Here is a 27,950-nt window from a genome sequence, read left to right on the forward strand (position 1 = left end):
TTATATGTTGAAAATTCTGTAAAATAGGCTAAATAGGATGTATGTTTCAACCTCTATAAGTCTTAATAGGCTGAAAAGGCTGTTAAATAGACTAAATAGGTTGTTGTTTGTTTCAACCTATGTACTAAATAGGCTAAAAAGGCTATATATTAATATGATGTATTTTCAACCTATGTACTTCACATGCTAAATAGGCTGAAAATGCTGTTAAATAGGCTATATAGACTAAATAGAATGTATGTTTCAACCTATGTACTTAATAGGCTAAATAGGCTGAAAAGGCTGTCAAATAGGCTAAATAGGGTGTATATTTCAACCTATGAACTAAATAGGCTAAAAAGGCTGTTAAATAGGATTAATAGGGTGTCTGTTTCAACCTTTGTACTATATAGGCTAAATAGGTTGAAAATGCTGTTAAATAGGCTAAATAGGCTAAATAGAATGTATGTTTCAACCAATTTACTAAATATGCTAAATAGGCTGAAAAGGCTGTTACTAGGCTAAATAGAATGTATGTTTCAACCTATGTACTAAATAGGCTAAATAGGCTGAAAAGACTGTTAAATGGGCTAAATAGGGTGTATATTGCAACCTATGTACTAAATAGGCTAAATAGGCTGAAAAGGCAGTTAAATAGGCTAAATAGGATAAACTATTTACCAAATAGGCTGAAGAGACTGTTAAATAGGCTCAATAGAACGTTTTTTTCAACCTTTGTACTAAATCAGCTAAATAGGCTGAAAATGCTGTTAAATAGACTAAATAGGCTAAATAGGATGTATTTTACAACCTATGTACTCAAATAGGCAGAAAAGGCTGTTAAATAGGCGTAAGGGCATAAATAGGCTGAAAATGCTGTTAAATTGGCTAAAATGAGCTTAATAGGATGTATGTTTTAACCTGTGTACTAAATAGGCTAAATATGCCGAAAATGCTGTTAAATAGGCTAAATAGAATGTATTTTTCAACCTATGTACTAAATAAGCTAAATAGGCCGAAAAGGCTGTTAAATAGGCTAAATAGGATGTTTGTTTCAACTAATGTACTAAATAGGCTAAATAGGCCGAAAATGCTGTTAAATAGGCTAAATAGGATGTATGTTTCAACCTATTTACTAAATAGGCTAAAAAGACGAGGAGACTGTTAAATTGGCTAAATAGGCTTAATAGGATGTATGTTTTAACCTATGTACTAAATAGGCTAAATATGCTGACAATGCTGTTAAATAGACTAAATATGATGTATTTTTCAACCTATGTACCAAATAAGCTAAATAGGCTGAAAAGGCTAAATAGGATGTATGTTTCAACCTATGTACTAAATATGCTAAATAGGCTGAAAAGGATGTTAGATAGGCTAAATAGGCATGTGCTAAATAGGCAGAAAAGGCTGTTATATAGGCTAAATAGGCTAAATACGTTGCCTATGTACTTAACTTTCTAAATTGGCTGTTAAATTGACTTAATAGGCTAAATAGGATGTATGTTTCAACTAATGTACTAAATAGGCTAAATAGGCTGAAAATGCTGTTAAATAGGCTAAATAGGATGTATGTTTCAACCTATTTACTAAATAGGCTAAATAGGCTAAAATCGGCTAAAAAGGCTGAAGAGGCTGTTAAATTGGCTAAATAGGTTGTTTGTTTCAACCTATGTACTAAAAATGCTAAATAGGCTAAATAGGCTAACTTCACACACGTGAAATACTTTACGAAATTTTCGTTTATTTTGAGCGTTATAGATACTTTAAATTCCAGTAATGATGGAAAAAAATATACTTTGGACAAAGTCTGCTGTGTCACCTGGTATTTCCACATTAAGACCAATGCTAAAACAAGTGTATGAATAGGAATATAATATATTAGAAAACCCATAGGTACCACAAGAAGTTGTCGTGAACATTTAACAATAACGAAAACACATTCACTGGACACTTAGCTTTTATTCCACATTGAAAGTACTCAAATGAAAATAAAAAATTCTGGTATATCTTACGTCAAAATATATGATTCCTGCAAACATGAAAAGATACGATATTTGTCAAGTTTGTATTATATCTGGTAAATTGTGCAGGATGATTGGTCAAGTTGACACGAGTTTGAGTAATGTGGACATGATGTAGGATTAAATTGACTTCCGATAGTTTTATTAGGGAAAAGGTTATATCAAACGTAATACATGTTTTGATGTTTTTTTACTTTTTGTAAAGTCATTTATGTGTTTTGTAGTATTTTCATATAGCAATTGCTCTACCATACCGCTCGAAATTAAATTATATTTGCCGACTGTTTGGTTTCTGGCACTTAACATTCAAAACTCTTAACCCTTAACCCGTAAAACCCTTAGCCTCCCAATCGTTAGGCGGACACCATATCCACTACACCACTGCGACCTGCTTCGCATTATTTTAGTAAATGCTTACTTGACTAAAAAAAAATCCTAACCTAAACTAAAAGAATGCAAACTGGACTCAGCGTAAATCAATTATTATTCATACTTTACTCAAAACAATGCCGGCTTGACTCAAGTAAATGTTAACTTACCAAACATATCAGTAAAGCTGCAAAACAAACAGGCTAATAATGTCCATACATGTAATCAGTTAATGGACTTACCACGTGAATTTCACATACAATTAAATCAAATTATAATAATTTTAAACTTATAACAGTAATTGATTATTCAACAAACCAGTATTAAGCACAGATTAACCATACAATATATACAAACACTTAACCAAAGAATTAATGTAAGATTAGTATGGTTTTACAAGAGTAGAGTAATTCAAGCAATCATGTATGAATGTATTGATCATACCTGCGATGCATGGGGAGTTGTAAAACTAAGTCACAAACGTACATACAAACATTTAAACATCTCAAATAAAGAAAAAATCAGCATTTAAAACAATTAAGCGCTTGCATTCGCTGTATGGAACTCAATACTTATAGTCATATTAAGAATACCATGGGGTTAAATATCTAAGCAAATTGAAGAATGGTTTAAAATTAAATGCGTAAAAGTGATTAAGGGTAATATTACACTATCAGAAATTGCGCTGGCCTTGTATTCATATTTTCGACCGTCCGTTTTCGTTTACTCTCGTAAAAGCTATGCTAATGTTTTGCTTACCATTTTTGTTTGTTTTTTTTGAGCGTCAAGTTAATTTCCATTGTTTAAGAAGACGCCATGGTGTACGTATATAGACTTTGGTCTCCAATACCAATTCGTTGGACCGGACGATTTCTACACAAATCAAGAACTATAATACATCTTACAAGAAAAAAAAGAAGTTGAAGACTATTGTTAAATCTGTAATGATGCAAATGCTCTTGTCCATATGAGCTTATCTTGTAAATCTGAGCGTAAACACCTGAAATCTATTTGCACCATTCCCTCTTTTAATCAACGTTTAACATTGATTATTCTTAATAAATCAATCATAAGTATTTATTGTGTCTGAGTTTTTTCTTTGGTTAAAGAATGGGTTCGTAAATACAGACCCGGTCTTTCCTTCAAGGGTAGCAATTGACCGATTGAACTCAGTAGAAACGTTTGATAAATCATCTTTGTCGTTCACATACCCCTGTTTACGTACCGATCTATACCCACACTGAAGTAGACACTGGCATCTGTCGATCATATAGCTTGATAGGTTGTATAAAGCATGTATATTATCGAAGCATATTGAAGATTGTATATACTCCGGCCTTGCACATCTTCACAATGCAGCTTCAATGGATGTTCCATATTTGTCAAATCAAATGAAAAGTCCATTGTATAAAAATATAAAACATAACCACCACTCTGGTTATTCTTACTTAGGCGATGTTTAAAAGGTGCACACGTAAAATATTACGTCTTTAAAATATCCTTATGACTCGCCAAACGTGATTCTATATTTCACCGTTTTATCGGTTAGGAAATGTTTAATTTCATGACAAATATTGTTTTATTTCGAGTAATCGCTCGTTAGCTAAAATATCGTTAAATAACATCATTTGAAGAGTAATTCATGTTATTTTATTACATTTGTCATATTTTTATGGCTGCTGTGAATGAATTCGAATGCGCATTGGTGTCTTTCTGTCCTGACTCCTTGTGTTTGGTCTCTCTATGGCTGTTGTGCACTTTAAGTAACCAGCAAGCCTCCGCCTCTTTCTGTCTTGAATCCCTGTGTTTGGCCTCTCTATGACGGTTGTGCACTTTATGAAACCAGCAAGCCTTCGCCTCTTTCTGTCTTGACTCCTTGTGTTTGGCCTCTCTATGGCTGTTGTGCCCTTTAAGTTACCAGCAAGCGTCTTAATCCTCTCCTCGTATTTCGGGGTTTTAATATAAGACTTCGTGTCCAGAAGCATCTCTTTGATCAGCCTTTCATCTACGCAGTCCAAATCCACATTTTGTTCCAATTTCGGGGAAAATCGGTAGAACATCACGCCCATCATATGGCACCATGCTCTGGCACGATACGATGGTACATGGTGTGATATTGCTACCTGCAAAAGTCACAAAAACTAATCCTTAATTGGTATATTTGCCTTACAACCCTCCTATATTTTTTAGCTCTGCTTCATTTTTCCCAACAATTACACAAAGTAACAACTACTGGTAATGATAAAAATACATGCAACACGATTCTCATTTTTGTGTTCACAAGCAAGTCGAAAGTCTGCCTACATGCATGAAATTAGGCATTAAAAATTCCCTCCTAACTTGACATACGCAAGTTTGAAATTTTGTTAAAGTGTACCCCACAATACGAAATGTGTTCGTGAATTGTTAACTCAATAGATGACGAATACACTTATGAATGCATCCAGTGTCTAATGACCACATAAAAACGGTGAGCTATTGCTTAGAAAATTTAAACGAATATGAAAGTTGTCACATGGGGGGTAAAAAAAAATAATATCGACATCCGCAATAAGAGCTCACCATTTTTCATTGTTAAAACAGGCAAATGTGCATGATTTTGACAACAAAAGTGGGCAATAATTGCAATGCGCAAACGGCAAAGAAACAACGGGAGTTCTAAACGGAGACCTGCATCTCAGAGGTTGGGTCAGTGCATTGACACGACCGCATATATTAAACAAAGGCTGTCAGAAGACAGCGCGCTCGACTTTTTTCGAGTGCTTGACAGTATAACGTAAGCCATCATGGGAAAAATTTCATATTCAAAAAGGTCAAAGTAATATAGTCATATTCTAACTGGAAGGGACCATATTTGAAACATATTGATCACTTATGTTTTAAAGAAGTGGTACATTATAGACGATTCTGAGTTCAGGTATCTTTTCCACAATCTATTAAACATGTGTAAAGACATAAAACAAACTAATAAGATTATATTTAAAGTTTGATAGCAATAGCTTGGGTGGGATGGTTGGACGGTCTTTCAAAAATAAAATAATAAAGATAAATATTTGTGTTTTTTTTACCATGTTTCAAAAAAAAAACTTTTTGTGTGGTGGGGTGGAGAGGGGGAATAATGTGGGTTGTGGTCATTTATTAGATGATATTTAAATAAGAAAAAGAAAACAAGAGCTGTGTTCGTGAAACACAATGGCCCCTACTGCGCCGCTTTCAAACCATATAATTGACCTTTGACCTTGAAGGATGACCTTGACCTTTCACCACTCAAAATGTGCAGCTCCATGAGATACACATGCATGACAAATATCGAGTTGCTATCTTCAATATTGCAAAATTTGACCTTTGACCTTGAACCTTGAAGGATGACCTTGACCTTTCGACACTCAAAATGTGCAGCTCCATGAGATACACATGCATGCGAAATATCGAGTTGCTATCTTCAATATTGCAAAATTTGACCTTTGACCTTGACGTTTGACCTTGAAGGATGACCTTGACCTTTCACCACTCAAAATGTGCGACTCCATGGGATACGCATGCATGCCAATTATCGAGTTGCTATCTACAATATTGCAAAATTTTACCTTGACCTTGAAGGATGACCTTGACCTTTGACCTTGAAGGATGACCAATGTTAAAGTTTTCGGACGGACGGACGGACAGACGCCATATATTTGACCTTTTACGTTGAAGGACGACCTTGACCTTTCACCACACAAAATGTGCAGCTCCATGAGATACACATGCATGCAAAATATCAAGTTGCTATCTTCAATCTTGCAAAAGTTATGACCAATGTTTAAGTTTTAGGACGGACGCACAGACTGACGGACAGTTCAACTGCTAAGGAAAAAAAAAACTTTAGGGGGGGGGAATTCTCGGGCAAGGCGTAGGGGAGTTCATTGTGGTATGTAAGGTAAGTGTTGTTTTGTCAAAGTGTGAATCAAATGTGATCCTAAATAAAGAAGTTATGGCAATTTAAGCAAAATTTATTTATTTGACCTTGAGCTGCAAGGTCATTCAAAATTCAAGGTCAAATTCAACTTGCCAGGTACAGTACCCTCATGATAGTAAGAAAGTATTTATTTGAAGTTTGAAAGCAATAGCCTTGATACGTTAGAAGTGAAGTGCATCTGAACACAAAAGTTAAAATATTCAAAGTTACTAGGCCAAAGGGACATAATTCCGTCAAAATGCCAACCAGAGTTATGCAACTTGTCCTTTACAGTCCCCTTATGATAGTTAGCGAGTGTACCAAGTCTGAAAGCAATACCTATGATACTTAAGGAGTAAATGGACCAAAACACAAAACTTAACCGAATTTTCAAATTTCTAAGTATAAAAGGGGCCATAATTCTGTCAAAATGCCAGTAAGAGTTACATAACTTTGCCTGCACAGTTCCCTTATGATAGTTAGTAAGTGTTGCAAGCATGAAAGCAATAGCTGTGATACTTTAGGAATACAGTGGACCGAAACACAAAACTTAACAAAATTTGCAATTTTCTTAGTATAAAAAGGGGCATAACTCTAAAAATAATGCTGACAGAGGTATGCACTTTGACCTACACAATTGTCTTTTTGCCATAAAGAAGTATTCCAAGTTTGAGTTAATTATCTTTGATAGTGTTAAAGTTATTTGACTTAATAAAAAACTTCCACCAACGGCGACGCCGACGCAGACGCGAGTAGTATAGCTCTCATTTTTTCTTCGAAACGTCAAACTAATAAATGAACAACAGAATCATTCTTTGAAAATTGTAATTTAACTATTTGCTAATGTTTTTTTAATTTAAAATGAAATTGCATTCAATTAAAACTGGGGTATTGATTATAAAACAAACCTGTTTGAGGAGGTCAGCAAAAAACATGTTTGAATCAGCGCGCATTCTTTGATGAATAAAAGCCCACAAGCTTGGCATACGTGGGTCTGGAACTGATTGTTTGGCGTATTCCACATAACCACATCCGATAGAAACAACCGTACCAAATCGGGCTTTATTTTCAGGCTTTTTATCCTGAAAATAAAAAATAATAAACAAAACTAAAACGAAAAAAAATATTGAAGTGTTTCAAACGCGATACTTTCGGATTACTGTACTTAATGTTATGCAACAATGACACGACTACCAGGCATGTTGTAGCAATGCGTTAAATTGAACAGTTAACGCTGCTCTGAAAACATGATCAAACGGCTCCTTAATGTGATTAATAATGATGTTTGGTACCTTCTTTGACAAACCTATGTGTTCTCGTGGTTAACTGTATATGCTTAACGTCATTGTTGTTTGCACGCAATTCTTACCATTTCCCTTCGTCCAATGTTATATTCGTTAATTTCTGTGAGAATGCCCAGGGTAGGGTTGTTGGACATTATGCCTCCATCAAAAAACTGTTTGTATGGATGAAAGTAGGTGGGCGCTGCAGGCGTGCTTCGGGCAACCTCCCAGATGTACGTCTCTTGATGAAACAAAATTCTCTCAAGTGTGGTTAATTTGTAATTATTTGCGTTAGATTGGCAAATGAGTTAATACATTTCTGAAAACGAATTTGTTTTATAGATCACTTTGTTAACAGAAGCAAAAGCATCACGTTTTAATAAAAAGTACTGAAGATGCTTAATGGGGAATCACCATTTGGAGGCTTGATTGATTCAAATCTGGTATCCTTTTGTTCTTGGTTAATCTCGTAGGAACGCAACAGATGAAGTTTCCACGGAGTATGGTCCCCTAATACGCTTGTAACCAGGACCCTGCAATATGGGTGATTTGTTTTATTCAACAGTTTGTGAATAGTTAATAATAATAATGAGTCTTCAAAATAGATAAGTTATATTCCATTAGTGTGTTTGTTGACTATACGCGGAAAATTTATATGTTTATGCATGTTTGGATACAAGATTATGCACCCAAAGTATTATGTTGAAGTAAATAATCGCTAAATATTGATCATGCCAGCGGTCGGTCAAAGCTGTATCTATTACTCAATATTTTCAACTGCGATAACAATCGTACTTATTTAGAGTTTTAAAGCTTATAAGACAGTTTTCGACTTGATTCGAAAAGTACACCTTTTGTTTTTTAAGCAGAGATATGATGAGATTTTTACATAAATTGTCTGGACGTGTATTTCTGACATAAATCTCCGGACATGTATTCTACTGTGTTATCAATCAGCGAAGTTTCACTGTTGATTTTTATCACATTTTGATGGGCTGGTAAGAAGCCTTTTTATATTATAAGCGCAGTGCTTTTCCAATGCACAAAACAGTCATTTACATAGTACCTATACATAAATTTATTTATTTATTGCGTTTCTGTAAAATATGCTAGACTGAAGGTTACCTAAATGTTTGTGTCACTAATAAGGTTTGTACGTTGTTGTTTTATAAATTCATCTGAAATTAAACTTATGGGTTATGATGCATAATTGTGGAGGTTACTAAAATACACGTCCGTACGTACTTAGGATGCTAAATATCCGTCATTACACTGTTTCCAAATTCCCTTTTCAACAGGTCTTCTATTGTTGCAGACTTGTACGGTCTTGAGCCCTTGAAAACTGTTTCCTTCATTTCCTTGTATAGTGTTTTAATTTCGGAGATGGGCTTGCGTGAAAGATAAATCTTACCATTAGCGTGTACAAATGAACATCAAACACTTTGTAATCATAATTAAAAACTTATTGTAGCAGTTTTTGTATCCGCTATACAAGGATTGGATGTTCTGCTGCATAGGAATTAAGAACCACACCGCATAACAACACATACAAACGGTAATAGTGCGTTACCATTTAACCAATATGTATTGCAATAACAATGAGACTGATGCTAATCTTTCTTTCAGTCGATTTTCTGTGGGAATATACGAACCTGAAATACTGAGAATGTGAAGCAAATCTTATCTTACCTGTAGCAATACCCAGAGCAATTATCCCTCCGGTGCTTGTTCCGCCAATCCAGTCAAACAAGTCTTTGATGGGCTTGCCTGCTTCCTTCTCGATCGCCTCTAAGATCTCAAGAATAATGATTCCTCGAATACCTCCGCCGTCAAGACATAATACCTTGAGAGACAATCATGCGTTGATACCACTGACCAGGACTGAACTCAAAACAAACTCAAAGTTTGTTGATTCGATTAAACATGTTATTCAATATCACTGCGCCAAACCAACTGGATAATACCCGAAACAATAGTACATCACCGGCTAATAACAAAATGCTCTTGATCAAATCAGAATATTATAATTGCAAATTCAGTAGGTGTCGATTATTCCTAATGAGAATGTCAACAAAACCACATTAGAATGTAGAATAATGTTGATAAAAGAATATTACGGTATTGCAGCTATTGTTATACCTAAATATTCTAACAAATAAATACAATGTTTTGTCAGAACGAGCGAAAATAAATGAACAACATAATCAAATGGTTATAAAAGTGTGTTGGCATTTGTTTGTACCTGGAGAGTTATTTCTTTCCACCTGTTTACAATGTTGTAAACATCAGTCATATTCATAATAAAAACGTTCCAAATAACAGGCAACAACAAAAATATGTATGTGTGATTTTTAAGGGTCGCATATTGAATTCATACGCACCGGATAACGTCATGAAACACACCAATTGACGAGATGATCGATGACGAGTAGGTCAGACGAGTTGTGTATCGTGTTTTTTCTTATAATTTGACCCAGCATGTGTAAAATGTTACAAGATATGTATATTTCCAGAAAAGAAATTTATTTCTGCGTTCAATAAGACCAAGTTCATGGAAATGGCTGCACAATTGATGAAGCTATGGCTTTTCAGAACGACACACCCATTTTTCGGGTTATTTTGACTTGAATACCTTGTTAAATATAGATTTGATAGTGAAATTTGTTTTTCAGAGAAAAAAAAAATCGTTAAAATTTGATTATTCGTCATTCAAAATGACGTTTTTACAAATACATACCATAGCCACACGCCAACCACCTGTGGGGAAAATCAGTTTAGCCAAAGTGCTCAGGGCAGAGGGACAAGTTATAACATCCATTTAACCATAAGTATAAATGCATTTGACGAGCGTGAGGGGTTAAGGTAGTTGAATGGCCACCCTTTATGTTGTCATGTACTTGATCTAAAATCAAGAAATTATTTTAGTTGTAACCATATCAGAATAACTGATATACTTTGATCCGGAGCTTATTTCATTTATTATCCGGGTTCAAAAATCTTAACATAAAATACTTATTTTTCTAAACAAAACTAAACCACCACAAATAATGACAATTTTACACAAAGGAACCTAGCTCAGAGTATTAAGAAAATTGTTTATATTGACCAATATCTGCATTTAACGGAATCCGGATAGTGCCATTTATAATCTCGCCCTTCTTTCATCAAAGGCGACACACGACACACGAAGCAATACACGATTTTTTGCGCGACAGTCGCGGCGACGCACGATATTTTGCGCGACAGTCGCGGCGACGCACGATATTTTGCGCGATACACGAAGCGACGCGCGAGAATGTACCACGAAATATCGCCCTTGTGTAGGTAGCCAAAAAGGCCATACACCGTGGTAAATATATCGTGCGTCGCCGCGATTGTCGCGCAAAATAGTGTGCGTCGCCGCGACTGTCACGCAAAATATCGTGTATCGCTTCGTGTGTCGTGTCTCGCGTTTAAAGGCGACGCACGAAACGCGAAGCGACGCACGATATTTTGCGCGACAGTCGCGACGACGCATATATTTTGTATTATTCAAATATCGCCCATATTATCCGAATCTCGTGTATCGCGATTTAATTTCAGACCGCGACACACGACGCACGAAGCGATACTCGATATTTTGCGCGACAGTCGCGGCGACACGCGATATTTGTACTGTTCAAATATCGCTGTAATAATATCGCCTGTCGACTGTCGCGTATTTTAAACGGTGTTACATGTAATGTTTAACCATTTATCATCAATATGGCTGCCCTCGACACACTTATAAAAGATTATTCTAGCATTAGTAAACCGAGTACAAATTAATTAATTTTCATAATAATTTTGATATATATTGACACTGATATATGTTTAGAACTATTCAACAATTCGAACAATGGAGTATAATTTCTATCAATTTTAAGATAATACATCATTATAATCTGTTTCACATCCAATCGGATTGCAGATTTGTGGATAACGTTTAACTTCAAGTAAGACATCAATATGAAACCAGAAGGTTTCTTTTCAGTACATGTGTAATCATCATTTATAGGTTATGCAGATTATTGGCGAGCAACATTAATATCCAGTCTATTGATACATTAATAATACGGTATTTTTGTTGCTGGTATTAATTAACCTAATAATACCTTTTATAATGCGTTATCAAATGAATTATCGGCATAAATAAAACTGCATACAGTGCAAACAACAATTTTATAACATTTATATCGGCTAACAAAAACGCTTTTGAATGGCGCAAAACGTTTGTTTCATGTTGCTTAATAAAATATAAATGACTATTATATAATTATATTCAGATAAAGTTCACACTGTTACTTGTGTGCATGTCTAATATGATTAAAAAAATAACGTAATGCACGTTGAACCGTAGAATCGGACAACTAATAACTCAACCTAGGGAACTCAGTGTTATATTCAAAATCGTTATTCCAAACTATTTTCCTATCATCAAATATACGTTTATATAAAATATGTATTTAATATTAAATATTTATTTATGACCAGATTGAAGTATAAGAAGCGAATAGCTTGCTATATCAATAATATACATTGCTGATCAGACATAAATATCATTATAAAATAATATTATATCAAAATATATATATACGACATGATGCACATGCTTGATGACGTAAAAGTATTCCCTTTTTGTCTCCCCTGATTTTTTGAAAACGCGACAGTCGACAGGCGATATTATTACAGCGATATTTGAACAGTACAAATATCGCGTGTCGCCGCGACTGTCGCGCGAAATATCGGGTATCGCTTCGTGCGTCGTGTGTCGCGGTCTGAAATTAGACCGCGATACACGAGATTTGGATAATATGGGCGATATTTGAATAATAAAATATCGTGCATCGCCGCGACTGTCGCGCAAAATATCGCTTCGCGTTTCGTGCGTCGCCCTTTATACGCGAGACACGACACACGAAGCGTTACACAATATTTTGCACGACAGTCGCGGCTAAGCACGATATATTGCGCGACAGTCGCGGAGACGCACTATATTTTGCGCGACCGTCGCGGCGACGCACGATTTTTTTGCGCGACAGTCGCGGCGGCGCACGATATATTTAACACGATATATGGCCTTTTGGGCTACCTACAAAAGGGCGATATTTCGTGGTACATTCTCGCGCGTCGCTTCGTGTATCGAGCAAAATATCGTGCGTCGCCGCGACTGCCGCGCAAAATATCGTGCGTTGCCGCGACAGTCGCGCAAAATATCGTGTATCGCTTCGTGTGTCGCCCTTGATGAAAGAATGGCGAGATTATAGATGGCACTATCCGGTTTCCGTAGCATTTTACTATCGTTTAAACTGGTTTTAAGCACTAACTGTTTGACGGTGTAGGATCCCTCTGCGAATTAACTTTTTTTCACGGAGCACGAACATCAAATTTACCGAACGAATGTCCTACGATAGTTGTTCCATGGAATATTGTTTAAGTAAAATATTCAAACTCAAAGCACAGACTTGTGAAACTTTAAGAATACTTTTTCCTTAAAAATAGTAAATATTTGCTGTTATGATACGGTGCCTTTTCGCGTATTAGCCGGTAACGCACAGATGTTTCCGTTCTTTTCCGTTTTGGTTAGGTGCCGTAATATTGCACAAGGACAAAGCTTGTTTGTTAGTTGTTACATTACAAAATTGCCAGATTTTAATTATTGTTTCAATTTTTTTACACATTCAATTGTCATATAAATATTTGCAGATACATTTTTAAATTAAACCAATACTGAATATTCGAAAATAAGTGTAGTTGTTTAAAATTTGCAAGCTCACCCTGTCATCCATGGTTCCGCCAAATATGTCCGTAATGGGTTCAAGTTGAATTGATTCAGATTGTGTCTGCAGTCTCGTCAATTAACTTGAGGAAAAAAATAAAGATACATTTAGCTATATTCGATAACACAACGTTTTTAATACATGTCCTTCTCATGGACTCATGCGCACTTAAGCACACACAAAAACATTGAGTCTAATCAAAAGCGTCCTTAAGTACAATAGTATTATCGCGAGAATAATTTACAAGAAAAACACGAACCGAAATATTGAAAAGTGAGCAGATTGGTGAAAATCAAAAAAGTGTGAGCGATAAAGTATTATAATTAAATTCTCTAATGAAAGCTTAATATTCTAAACATTAAATATCCGTGCTAGTTTAATAGATTTCACGACTTCATTTGAATGCTAAAAATTAAGACGTACTAATTTTGTACTAGGGTATAACGAATTATACTTTCCATTATAAAAGCTAGATTTGAGTTAGTGTACATCTTCATTATTTTTAATAATTCTTCGCTTTGAATAAATAGTAAAAGAACGATTCACCTTTACTTTATGCGAGCTTGTTTTATTCATAAAAGGCGACCCATATAATTTCAACGAAAATCGTTGGGTGCGTAAAAATCGTTGACTATCAAATATCTCCGAGAATATTGAAACGTTCTTTCGAAACATATTCATCATCAGGACCCATCTTATCAAATTGTCAAAATACCACTGCAGAGATAGCTATTGATGGCAAAATTTCATGCAACAGTACGATGAGAATTAGCAGACTCAAGTTTTTAATGGACGTGAAAATGAAAAGCATCAAGTGAACGATGTGACGTGCATATGCAATAATATTACCATTTTATCCAAGGTATTCAGAATTCTATGATATTGTGTTACAACTCACGGAAAATAAAATATCACTAGTGTGCAATAAACACATATACTGTATAAATAATATGATTATAAGCGGTACCTAATTAACGGGCAAAAGCGTTGTTAATACTTGTGAACGGTTATATTAAAAAAATGTACTGAATTTTGACCATGTCTTAAATTTTATTTACTTGCTTCGCAATATAATATAATTGATACACACAGGAAAGTGTTTTCTTTTCTCTGTGTTTTATTTTGATTTTAAGTGGGTTTTTGGAATTGTAATAAAACAGTTGAATCACATCAATGACTGGGTTTAGACAAGATTTGACGTTTGTTACTGCTATGTTTATAAATCTTTTTACCTAGTCTTCAACAGGATGCATCTTTATGTTATATAAACACAAATTAAATAAGTCATAAACCGTATAAGGTATAAATAGGATAAGGTATGTGCAACTTATGTTTTGTCGTATGAAAACTACGAATACGATTCAAGCGAAAGAGCAAACGCAAAATAGCCAGGTGATGTAGCCCGCTCCTTTCTAATTTCACCTTGAAATATTTCTGGACTGGTCAGCAAAGAAATTTGTTTAAATGTGACTTGGTGATAATTATTTACACATTATAATTATTGCACATTTAGAAGAATGTTAAGATTTACCAATAACTTTACTCTGAACTTAATTTTGATCCAAAATACCCTTGTTTAATAATTTCCCAAACTGAACTTCTCGTCTGGAAATTGTAGTTTCTTACAGAAATGAACTAAATTTCATCTTTCTTTAATATTGTTTCATTTTTTATAGATATGTTCCTAAATGTTTCGTAACTTTTTGATGACTTTGAAAAATGGCAATGCATCAAAACAGAAAATTATAAATCATTTAAATTGCCAAGTAGAAATGGCAATGAAAATCACTTTATTGTGTTATATGAATATGAGAAGATATAGTGATGTATTAGAAATTCCCAAAGATGTTACCCATAATTTTATAACTAAACATGTAAATGCCTGAATTGTTTCAAATTAAAAGCTTATTTTCAAACACAATAATTAAATTAGACCTATTTATTGTTGAGATTTTTAAATGCAAGATTGCTTCTGTAGTTAAGCTTATTACGTGACAGTAATTTGATGCTCATGCAGATATAGAGGATATTTGTTCATGTCGGTGTAAGATCGTTTGTTTTTCACGAGTGATCATATAAATTATATTTTCTCGAGTGGCGCAGCCATGAGTGAAAATATTATTTTTCTATGATCACGAGTGAAATAACAAACGATCGTACACTGACATGAACACATTTTCTGTTTCTTTTATGCCCCTTTTTCAAGAAAATAATTTACAGCTGTTTCCCTTTTGCTGAAAAGTTACCCTTTCTCGGAGTTTCTCCTGTGGCGTTCCTCAATGCATTTCAAGACACAAAACGACGTCATTAGTGTGACGAAATGAGCAAAATGACGTCATTATACCAGCGAAATTCTCCAGTTAAACTCTTTGATTGATTGATTGATTTTTTATTTGGTAAACATATGAACGTTACATAGTTACTACATAATGCAGACAATATAAAATATATTATCACAGCAATATACATAGCAAACCATGGAATGCACACACAATACCAAGGATAACACAAAAAAGAGAAAAATGATTTTCACTTATTTCCATTGTGGTCCTTGTTATTGGTGGCAGTAACCATGAAACAGTCATGTATTAGATATTTAATAATGTATATGTATCAAATATGTACTGTTAAATAAAGTATATTACTGATTAAGAATGAATAAATATAATAACATGTTCATTAGTATCACAGAAGTTGCATAAGAAAGTTACACACAGCATATGTAGTTAATAAACACACTTTGTAGCATACTATAAGTTTAAGAATAATTATGAGATCCTTGCATCTTATTGATCATAAGGCTTAAAAATGTATCACGGTATTTTTACAGAACATAAAATTCATAATAAAAATTATACTATAAAAAGCTATAAAGACTCTAAAAACTGTTTCTTGATGGCACCCTTGAAATTGTTAGGTTTGGGTACATCCCTGATGTTTTGAGGAAGATTGTTCCATAAACAGATACCATTATATGTAAATGTTTTAGAACCAAAACTTCCTACTCTTGGTTTGGAAAAACGACCAGAGTCTTCAAATGTAAAATTTTCAGCAAAATGATCAGATTCTGGCTGAGCTACCATATTAGACCTAGTACAACGATTATGTACGCCAGACACTGGCTTAAAATTCTCACCCATATACTCTGGTGCAAGGCCTTTTTTAATCTTGTGTACATGACAAAGTATGATCTGTTCTACTCTTTTTGAAACAGGCAGCCAACCTAAATGTAAAAACTGTTCTTGACCAACATGTGATCTGTTATCCATATTCAGAACAAACCTAATCATCTTGTTTTGTGTAGTTTGAAGCCTACTTTTAAGTGACTGAATAAGACCAGGGTACCAAAAAGAGCAGGCATAGTCAAAGTGGCACTGTATAAGAGACATGACAAGGAGTTTTCTGGTGTGCAATGTTATGAACTTACTATTTCTGTATAGGAACTTTAACCTTGAGTTTGCCATGGTAATAATTGATCTAGCAATGGTTTTACCAGACAGGAACTGGTCCAATACAGCACCTAGGTACTTAACAGAACTTGATGGAGTAATTGACACATCATTGCAAGAGACATTTAACTGAGAATTTGACCTTAGTTTGGGCTTTGAGCCAAACAATATAGATTCTGTTTTACCAAATGTAGGAAAAGTTTATTGTCCACTAACCACTCACTTATAAGTTCGAGATCGCTAGAAAGAATGGATTCAATTTCTGAAATGTGTTTACCAGCTACCAGGATGCCAGTATCATCAGCATAAAGTAAAATTGTATTTCTTACCACAGCGGCCATATAATTCACATAAATTAAAAATAAAAGGGGACCTAAAATGGAGCCCTGAGGAACACCACATGAGATGGAGGCCTCGGAGGACATAGTACCCAATACGTCAACAACCTGATGGCGATCGGAGAGATAGGAGGTAAACCACCTGACTGCGTCACTATGGAGACCAATAGCCTCAAGTTTCATGATTAAAATACTATGATTGACGGTATCGAAGGCCTTCTGTAGGTCTAACAATACCATACCAACCATCTTACCTTCATCCATCTTAAAACGAATATAATCAGATATATGGGTAAGGCAGGTGTCTGTAGAATAGCCACGCCTAAATCCTGATTGATAGCTATACAGAAGCTTTTTGTCATTCAAGAAACCTTCAACTTGGTCATAAATTACTCTTTCAAGGATCTTTGAGATGATACTTAAGATCGAAACCGGTCTGTAGTTTTCAACCTCAGTCTTAACACTTTTCTTATAGAGGGGAATAACTCTCGCTGACTTGAGGTCATCATGAACAGAACCCTGTATGATTGACAAGTTAACAATATGAGCAAGGGGACAAGATATGAAAGAAGCACTATCCCTAACAAATCTAGCTGGAATGCCATCCAAACCTGAGGCCTTATAGCACTTAATTTATGTGTATGCTTTAAAATTGTATTTTCAGACACAATGGAAAATGAAAAACTGTTTGGCACAACACCTTTAGTAGCGTAGTAATTACTTACAAAATTCTTGCCATATTTATTAAAACTTTTTGGAAGTTTCTCAACAAGTATAGAAGCAACTGTTGTATAAAATGAGTAAAATTTTTCAGCTACTGTCTACTTCCTAATATCACTTAAGACACCAAGTACTGTTTCTACCCAGAACACCAACTCAGGTGTGTATCAATAATCTTTAGATTTTCGGTGCAATCAAGCTTTAATAGATTGGTTTTGAACTAGAAATGATTTCAAACATGTCCGCAAAATAACAATTCTGCACATTGTTTATATTATTTTTATACAAGTACCATTCCTGTCTTGTCAGTCAGTGAATTATTTTGAAACTATGAAACACATGTATCTATATTGCAGTGTTCATCGGAAATAATGATGATGATAACTCAGCGTGATGATTTAAGATGAGATATATTTTTCAATTTTCCATTTCAGTTGAAAATTTCACTTCCAAGTTCCAGTTCAAAGACTTCGTATACAGCCGAAAATGACACATGTCCTCTGTCAAGTGGACCAAATATTATTAAACGTTGTCTACTTTGCGTAATTTACATAGTTTACCTCTTTTCTTCTCGCGCTCCCTAATAATTAAGAAACTTTTGATAGCGTTTGCCAATTTGAATTTCAATGGCCATTGGTGCAGCCATATTGGAAGTAATTTAAAATGTCGCTCAATAAGTCAGAGATTTATTTATGCAATAAATCTGCTGCTGATCCAAAGTGGGCTGTTTGGCTGATCTACATTCATTTTATATAGCCGAATATAATGTTTTGATTGATCAGTATCAAATTTCAAATCACATGCATTATCAGTACAACAATAGCAAACTAATCCGCGTTGTATTATATTTTGACTATATTTTCGATATAAACTTCAATTTTTTTAAAGTAATCGTAATAGACTATTCCACAAATGTAAGTGTGGTCATAACAATGACTTTCTTACATCAAAATAATTGCGTAAAACTATACCTCTAGTTTTAATCCTAATAAATTCTTAATCTAATTTAAGATAGATATCTGCACTTCAGCGTTGATTCAATTTTAAAACGAACAAATTAATGTCCACACACGTACGCACACACACAATACACACAATATCTTTAATTCTTTCCAAATTTAATAAAGCAGTGATTCGCGTGATTTCAACAATAACAACAAAGCATTTAAATCAATATATCAATAAAAACGTGACTCAAGTGATTTTTACAATATTCACAAAGCATTTCAAATACAGTCAGGTCGTCAGTTCCGAATTACTATCGAATCTACCCATGTATATTTTAAAACGGCGATCGATTTCAATTATATATATATATATATATATATATATATATATATATATATATATATATATATATATATATATATATATATATATATATATATATATATATATATATATGGCGTATTACATATATTTTTAACCTCTATGCTTCGCTTACCTTGATTTTGAATTTGGTTCTAAATATAAATGAGTGTTTATGTTATTCCCATTTTTTTTCCTTCTTTGTGACCCGCCGAAAAACTACCCTTTCCCTCGGATTTTTTTTCCCCCTCAGCAGGTGAATTTTCCCCCAGATTTCATTTTTTACCTTTAAATGCACAAGTTAACCTGACCCAGTGTAGAAAATAAAAATAGCGCATAACTAAATTATCTCTTGCCTTGAATTTGTTTTAAAAACAGTAAAATATGTTAAATTGATTATTTAAGACTTTCATTATTTTCCCCAAAATCCAGCCTTCGCGTGATTTTAACCCCCAAAATCCGGTGTTTCGCTCGATTTTTCCCCTCAAAAAAGGCCATGCCCTTTCCCCAAAATCAGATAAAAACCATGATTCCTAAACCGAAACCTTTCTCCATTTCCGGTTAATATTCCCCAAAAGCGAATCACGTGACAGCAGGTGCACTTTATGACTAGGAATCATCTCAAAACAAACTTGAACTTTTAAATAGTTTATTTTACGTTCATAATAATATAACCAGAATAGCTTTTGATCACAGATTTTAGTAAAAACCATAACAATAAAGAAAGCAAAAAGTAAAAAATAACAAAACAAAATTACATGGACCTCTATCGAAATAAAATGGACCTTACCTGAGATCACACACTTGCACTTGCATAAAATATACTATAATATACAATGTAATGTTGCCCCATGTTATCTTAGATTAGCCTCTGACCATTGGAGACAACAAAAGCTTTCTGAGAGGAAAGTTTCATTTCTCAGAGAGCACAAATTAGAGATTCTAAACAAACAATAACATGAAACCAGAAAATAAGGATCAATTTCATCCTGTGTATGTTGCACATGATAATTCAAGATTACAGTTTATAATGCAAATAACAATGACCAGTTTTCTCAAGGAGTATCCAATAAACTGAACAGTCCTGCTCTGCTCTGACAGGGATGGCACATTTGGCAGTGATAAAAAATGCATATATCTAGGTAGTGTTAATTCTTGTATAGGACATCATTTTCTGATACCGAAATGGCAGTAAAAATAAATGAAAACAACCTATCGTTGTATGCATCAAATCTGGATAGCAGACCGTACAGTATTCACTATTGTCACACAAAACTATGAGAATGTATGAGGAAGCAACAGCACGCAATGCATGTCAATGTTCTATTTTAGTAAATATTCATGTAAACTTTATCCAGAAATATGCTTATGAAGGTGTTTTAATCTTACTTGACTAAAAAAATCTATTTTAAAGAATAAGCAAAATATTCATAATAGCATTTAAAGTTATGTTTTGTGCAAACTTATTCCACAAAATGTAAGTGGAACATGGGCTAACTTTCCTAAAAAACGACATATATAGACTGGTGCCCCTGATACTGGATTTAAAATATTTAATTAAAATATCATCACCCATTCTTAGTTGTTCTTGTTTCAGAGAGGATGAACCCAGTCTCACAAATCATATCAATTCAACATATGAACAACTGACCATGAAAAATAACTAAATAAATTTCTAGACAAATAGGATTTCAAGCTTTTGGTAAAAACTAGAGAACAAAACAACACTAGGAACCAATTAAAATAAAATAAGAAAAGGGTAGGTAAAGAAGCAACTGCCAGAGAGTTTTGGCAAGTGTACAACACTCATAAATTCATATCGCAGATGTATGGGTGAAAAGTCTGGGTTGCTGCATTTCCCCCATTGCCTGTCATTACCCATATTACAGTCACATGCGACATTATTTTATCACCATTTTTGGAGCTGAAAATAGCATCACTGGTTTTCCGCATCAAGAGAATATATACATATACTGCATTTACTTCATTAACTTTCTGGCATGTGTATATTTTTTTAATTAAAACAAAAATAAGATCAAACAATGTATAATTTTTATAATCAGATTTTATTAAATTGGCATACATTTTTTTCCTTTGTCTATGAGGTCATACCAGCAACTTGCCTTTTAAACGTCCGTAAATGTATTGTTGTGTTTTCTTTGACCAGTATAATAAAATAAATATCACACCCATACAGGTTGATAACACTGGGTTACGTTAACATAACCATTCTTGGGTAAACATTATGTTGCCATCACCCTGTATCGGGTGTGATGCATGTATTTAGAGAGGGGGATTGTATTTCCGAACACTTAAGCGAGATTCTTACTAGCGCCGATCATATGAGTGTATTTCCGGACTATGTATGCACATTAATTTTACCGGAGTATAAGCTACATTTTCTTAGGTTCGTTATAATTATGAGCATTACATATCGTATGTTATGTCAGCTTGAATAAGGTAAGTATATAAGTCTATTTCCGCACATGGAGTGTAAGCCGAACACGAGGTGAGTGTATTTCCGAACATTCGTGTGTTTTTAAAAAACGGTCAGTGTTTGGTATTTTTATACATTTTATTTCAGTGTTATTATTCGTTAACATGAACACATGTTATTCAACAAAATAAGCATTCAAAAGAAAGTCGAGGGCAATTGTTACAAAGAAACCACGTGAAAGGTTCGTCATCGTTATAGGGGGCATCACATTTGCAACAGTTGCGTACATCAATATCAAGTTCGTAGTCAGATGCGTCGTTTGGTTCATATGCAATTGAGGAATCAGAGCTGCTTGACAGAGTCCGTTTTCGTTTAGTTGCTTCCTTAATCTTCCTGTTAACTTCTTTTTCCTTCAACCTCTGTTATTTTTGTTTTTCACGTACCTTTTTCTTTTCTTCTCTTTCCTTTTGCTCCAAAGCCTTTTCATTTTCTTTCAATTGCTTTCTTAGCTCTTTCTCTCTTCTTTTCTCTTCTGTGTTTCTCTTTCAAGTTTTTCTTTCTGCTCTTGTCTTTCTATCATAATCTGTCTAAATTTGACACCAGTAACGGCTTTTTGGAGAAATTTCCGTTTCGCTTTAGCCTTAGATGAACTCGAAGGAGCATGTGGCAACTGGTCAAAGATGCTTGCTGAATGGTGAGGCAGTAGACAAAACAGTAGAGGATGAACTAGACACAGAACTAGAACATGGTTCAGGTGTACCGATTGTTGTACTTGCAGTGGGCTCAATCTTTTCAGGGATAATTTGCTCAAAGTCAGGAATCTGGTTGACATCATCCGAGGCATTATGTGCCATGTCGGATACAGTAGAAGGTTGGTCAGTTGCATTCTTAGAGGAAGAACGTGGCCCCTGGTCATCTGCGCTATTAACGGCTGCATCATCTGACAGCAAACAAGGTTCCGTCTGAAGTTCCACTGATGCATGGACATTTTGTGGACAGGAGGGATTTCGATAGCATTTATCGTTGAATCAAGTACAGTTTTCTCCATAACAGAAGTTTCTTGGTCATTTTGTTTATCAATGGACGGTCCTTTTGCTGCATTACGGCGAAAAATCCTAGACGGCTCCAACTTGGCAGTATGCAAAACAATGCTCTCGTCGAGTGAAAAGAGACCAGCGTATTTGAACGCCTTGATAGCATTTACTGTAGCCGACTTTTCCCATGCTCCTTAAAGACGCTTGCAAAGCTTTTCCTGGTCACGGTGTTTGGAATATTCTGAATCTGGTAGTTCCGAACCTCTTGGCCCATTTCTCTTTTAAGACACCAAATATTCTCACGTCCATGGGTTGGATAATGTGCGAAGCATGTTCCAGGAGGAAAAACATGTGGACATTTTCTCGACATACATCAGAGGCCCCTAACGTGAGATGAGTTGAGTGCCCGTCAACAAAAAGCAGTACAGGGCGTTTAACATTACGTTCATCAAGACCATGAATAAAGACGTCCTTTAGCCATGTTAGGAACACATCGCTGTCCATCCAGCCATTACTCGACCTACCAAACGCTGCATCCTCGAATCCCTCTAAGACATTTGTACGGAAGCGTTCACCCGGGTACACAATGAGAGGCTTGATATAGTGTCCTACTGCGCTGACGCAAGCAAGGGATCTGGGATTCGTTGCTGCTAGTGTAGTTGTAGACATGCTTGGCACCTTTCATAGACAAAACCTTGCCGCTCTTGGGGCATAAGGGGAAACCAGTCTCGTCAGCGTAATACAGTCTACTAGGGTCTCTGATCAAGTCTGGATCCTGCACCTCGTCTTTTAGGAATGACCTTAACTCATGGAACCAGTTCTCAATCTTCGCAGGCGTTATAACAGCACGTTCTTTGCCTAACTGCATTGGTGTTCTTTCTGCAAGCTGCGGATGCCGTTTAACAAAACCTTTGTTCCAGTCCTTGCCAGGTTTGTTATCTTTAAATGGAATTTTGCGCCCATCGTCGTCAAGATTCTTCTTCACTGTCAAATACAGTTATTGTCTTGTACGGCCATATCCTATTCTTGACACTTCCAACACCCATTCAGCGAGGCGAGTTTCCTCAGCTTCAGTAAGAACAGTTCTAGGCCCTTGTCGGTTTGTTGTATACCTCCCCTAGATAACAAAATTGCAATCGTGTAAACTATTTTTTTTATAAAACTGCAATATCTAGATCTAATAATCACACTTTAAATAAATAAAACGTCTATACGATTATGATTATTATACAGATAAACATTATTATTATTATTATTATTATCATTATTATTATTATTATTATTATGTAAGCTATATATACTTCTAGAGATATACACATACTTAACAACTCAAATACCTTAACAAAATCGTGCAACGTGCTTTTAGGTATGCCATAGGACTTGGAAGCTGCGTTAAGCGAAATAGAGCTACTGCCATTCTGGACCAGTTTGGAGGCTTCTGCATTTGTTTCCAGGGTATATTTCCTAGCTCCGCTTGCTCTACTCATGCCTGTTGCAATGGATACATAAATCAAACATTAATATAGATCATTAAATAACCAGAGAACTAATTCTAGATACATATCTAAAGTTGTTTTAGATAGATGTGGAAGATAAATATTCCGGAATTAGACTTTAGACATATTTTAGCAGGTGTATTTCCGGACACTCCGACATGTCAACAATTCCACGTTTATCGATCGCTATCATACAGCAAAGCGTACTGTAGTCATATGCATTAACTTGTGTTTAAACCATATTACAAACCTTAAACAAGCAAAGATCTGTTATCATACCTTATCTAATACAATGAGTCATCTTATCATATCGTGTAATTTTCTTAACAAAAAACGGTATACTTACTGGATCGATTTTTGTCAGGAAAATACCAACAACGTCTTGCCAAGTAATGGAGGAATCAAAAGAGTATTGAATTTTTTAACAAAAGCGCACGTCTGCAAGTTTCGATTACGTCATTGACACATGTTATGACGTCATGGACAAAATGTTCGACACAGACCCTCCATCCGGAATTACCCTAACCAGCTCTATATATGTTTAAAAATAAACTTGCAATGTAACTTCAAGCATTATAAAGTAATTTAACTTATAAGATAAACTTGAATGATATTTTCAAATAGTATAATGTAATAAATAGTCAGATGCTCATATATAAATGGTTACAAACATTTTTGAATCTCCTGTTTCTTCTTATAAGTTCTACTCACGTGTTTTCATTGTAGATCTAGCAACAGCTAGTTTCCTATTCACTAATGCAATATAAAAAATGCTGGTTGGGACCAAATATAATTACATTATTTTCAATATAAAGAAGTGAAACTCCAGCTGCTGGAGCAGTATTGAATTTTCATTAAAACAATTAGTTGGTCCTTTATTTAAGGCAAGTGACCGATTGCCCAAACAGTACAAAACAGCACAATACAGCACAATACAAACCAACATAAACACAAAATATCAATAAAGCTGGGGTCACCGCCTTGGAACGGTCAATGCAAAGCATTGGGGGTTTAAACCTGGTTATAGAGCGCTCAACCTCACACTTGGCCCAGCAATATTCATAATACATTTAAGTGTAAATAAACCTTAACGTCATAGCATTGTAACTCAAATTAAACAATAATAAAAGGGAATTAAAACGCATTCAATTTAATTACTATTTAATTACTCAATTGCATTGAAGATACAAGAGTAACATAATTACAACTTTTTGACGAACGATCAAATAAAATTATTAACAATTGTCAACTACATTCCTTCTTTATAGAAAAGATTTGAGAATATAGAATCATATAGTTAATATCTCAGATAATCATCGCGCAAATACAGGAAGAAGCAGCAATAATGGGTGTAAAAATTCCATATAACATAGCTTGGTTGTTTATGTGACTGCTAAACAAATTAAAAATAATTAAATCAAACAAGAAACGCCTATCAGAGAGAAAATATAAATAAAATGGAACGTTATAAACCCTATGACCTATGCATGTAGATTACAACTGGGAAAGTCGGTCGTATGACGTCACAAAAATCCATAATGACGTGAACAAATTCCAAGGGCAGTACTAAATAAAAATATTAATGGGGCTGTGCTACTAATAAAACAAGTTTAGGTGATTTAATATTAAGAAGCAAATGAATAAAAATGGTAATTCCATTAAAGCGACATTATTGGAATCAAACAGTATATAGGTGTTTTGACAACTGAAGATAGAAATGATTTGATGTACGATTTGAGTCCAAATGTAGTTTACATGCAGATTTGTTCATACGACACAATGACACAATTTTATTCAACAGTGAAAAATGCCTATAATGTAGTATTCATGCAGATTTGTTCATACGACACAATGACACAATTTTAATCAACAGTGAAAAATGCCTATAATATCACTAATGATTCCAAATTTTAAGGGAAGAAAGATATAGTGAGTCGAAAACCATCAAACACGTGTTTTTAAGTACATAAGCATCGTATCCTTTTGATAAAAACAAGTTAATTAAATTGAAAAGTATAATATGAACATTTGTTTTAACATATTTTAATTTGCGGACACGCTTCAAAACATCTCCGTAAAATGATGGATGGGAGATTCCATTATTTAAATGCCATTTTAAAGAAACATTATATTTTGAAATTAAATCACCATACTTAGAGTAAAATCTAGCAAATTTATTTCTTAGGTTATGATACAAAAAGCCTTGTTTTAGCAATTTTTTAGTTAATATTAGATTACGATCATTAAAATCTTTAATACACGAACATGCTCTGGCATAACGTACCAACTGCGAAATGTAAATACCATAGGAAGGTCCTTTAGGGATGTTGCCATCTAGAAACGGAAAATTTACAATTTCAAAGTTAAAATCGTCCCGTTTGTCGTATAAACTAGTTTTGATCAAATTATTATTAATAGTTAAATGTAAGTCTAAATACGCAGCGTCTGTATTGGATATACACGATCTATTTAAGACTAGTTCTTTTGGGTAGATTTTGTGAATATATTGTTCAAATGATGGATTATCTAAATTAAGTATGTCATCAATGTACCTACTAGTAAGGTTAAAACAATTAATCAAATCTACTTGCTTAGTTTTAGATAATTCTAACATAAATTCGCTTTCATAACAATATAAAAAAAAGGTCAGCTATAAGTGGCGCACAATTAGTACCCATAGGAACGCCAATAATTTGTTTAAATATTTACCATTAAATTCAGCAAACAAGTTATCCAAAAGAAAAGTAAGTGCTGCACAAAAGTCAAGACCAGTCCAAATGATGTAATTATCTAATATCTGATTAGTAAAAAAAGCTGTTTTAGTGTTTAAAGCTAGATACAAACATTTCTCTCTAGCAAAAGTTTTTTCAATCAAAGAAACAAGTTTGGATTTTATTAAAGCGTGAGGAAGCGTTGTATATAGTGTCGAAAAATCATAAGTACTTACCTGTGACACCTTATATTTTTTATTTTCAATTTTATCAAGCAGTAAGCATTACAAATAATAGCATTTCATCCCAGGCCATGTGTTAAGGCCGATAATAAAATGTACAATATAACTTATCGATGTTTGACAGGAAGAAATTCGTTCTATATTACCCCTGATTCTACTTCATGTCTGTTTCGGAACTGACACCTGTGGTAGTGAGTCATTTTCGAGACTTTAAATTCATAGTTTGAATGAAAATGTATAAACCTTATTGTTTTCTTATTTCCTGATAAATTACCTTCAAATCAATAACAAGATCACTTACCGTGGACAATCCGTTATAGAAGCAAACGTGTTCTAATTTCCGATGACCGATCGCGCAGACAGGATTTTGCCGCCATTCGAAAATGTCTGCGAGCGTTTCGACAATTCAGATTGTTTACATTTGTCTATTTTCTTCCGGTTTGTTGTGGAAAAAATCATCAAATATTAAGGTGTATGGCTGTACAATTTGTTCAATCATAAGTGGTAAGACTTTTTTCAATGTTGAATGAAATGTTATTTGTTGCGGAACTGGCGATTTTTCGGAAATGACGACCTGATTGTAGAGTGTAGTATGTGTAATTAGTACCGGTCGTGTAATTCCAGCCTGTACGTAAAAAAATCGGCCACCCTATTTAAAGCGTTTCAGCGATACCTACTACGATTTTTTTATCCGTATCATCAAAAGCACTTACCATAGCAACATAATTCCAAAGATTGCACAAATCATGTTAGTATAACCATGTTTACTTTTGGGTTGAAAAGTCAGTTTCATGACAGGAAATATTTGAGCACGTGGGGAATATG

The 27,950-nt window shown here is 34.5% G+C and overlaps 2 protein-coding genes across 5 annotated transcripts in view; both read right to left on the reverse strand.

Moving 5' to 3' along the window:
* LOC127865811 (85/88 kDa calcium-independent phospholipase A2-like) overlaps nucleotides 1–27,950 on the reverse strand; it is a 266,985-nt gene that overhangs the window by 130,484 nt on the left and 108,551 nt on the right. The window lies entirely within an intron of this gene.
* On the reverse strand, nucleotides 1,934–27,936 carry LOC127865813 (85/88 kDa calcium-independent phospholipase A2-like). 4 transcript variants are annotated; one of them, XR_008042772.1, is made up of 8 exons: nucleotides 27,839–27,936; nucleotides 13,388–13,472; nucleotides 9,282–9,435; nucleotides 8,864–8,980; nucleotides 8,007–8,125; nucleotides 7,679–7,833; nucleotides 7,218–7,391; nucleotides 1,934–4,495 (listed from the first exon to the last, which is right to left on the reverse strand). XR_008042772.1 is itself a non-coding variant. In XM_052405831.1 (7 exons), exons 5-7 carry the CDS (start codon nucleotides 7,745–7,747, stop codon nucleotides 4,043–4,045), a joined length of 696 nt encoding a protein of 231 aa, XP_052261791.1. In that variant the 5' UTR covers nucleotides 7,748–7,833; nucleotides 8,007–8,125; nucleotides 9,282–9,435; nucleotides 13,388–13,472; nucleotides 27,839–27,936; the 3' UTR covers nucleotides 1,934–4,042. The 4 variants fall into 4 exon arrangements, 2 of the variants coding, with proteins under 2 accessions (XP_052261791.1, XP_052261792.1); XR_008042771.1 differs by having other exon boundaries at nucleotides 8,838–8,980; XM_052405831.1 differs by lacking the exon at nucleotides 8,864–8,980.

Source organism: Dreissena polymorpha, chromosome 2, assembly GCF_020536995.1.
Source record: "Dreissena polymorpha isolate Duluth1 chromosome 2, UMN_Dpol_1.0, whole genome shotgun sequence".
In the NCBI taxonomy this organism is placed as follows: domain Eukaryota; kingdom Metazoa; phylum Mollusca; class Bivalvia; order Myida; family Dreissenidae; genus Dreissena; species Dreissena polymorpha.

What these genes read in the sequence shown, in the direction of transcription:
- LOC127865813 (XM_052405831.1), bottom strand. Translation starts at nt 7,747, where the DNA reads ATGTCCAACAACCCTACCCTGGGCATTCTCACAGAAATTAACGAATAT. An exon ending in ACATTGGACGAAGGGAAATG is followed by an intron (nt 7,392 to 7,678) that starts GTAAGAATTGCG and finishes TTTTATTTTCAG; the next exon opens with GATAAAAAGCCTGAAAATAA. An exon ending in TTGCTGACCTCCTCAAACAG is followed by an intron (nt 4,496 to 7,217) that starts GTTTGTTTTATA and finishes TGACTTTTGCAG; the next exon opens with GTAGCAATATCACACCATGT.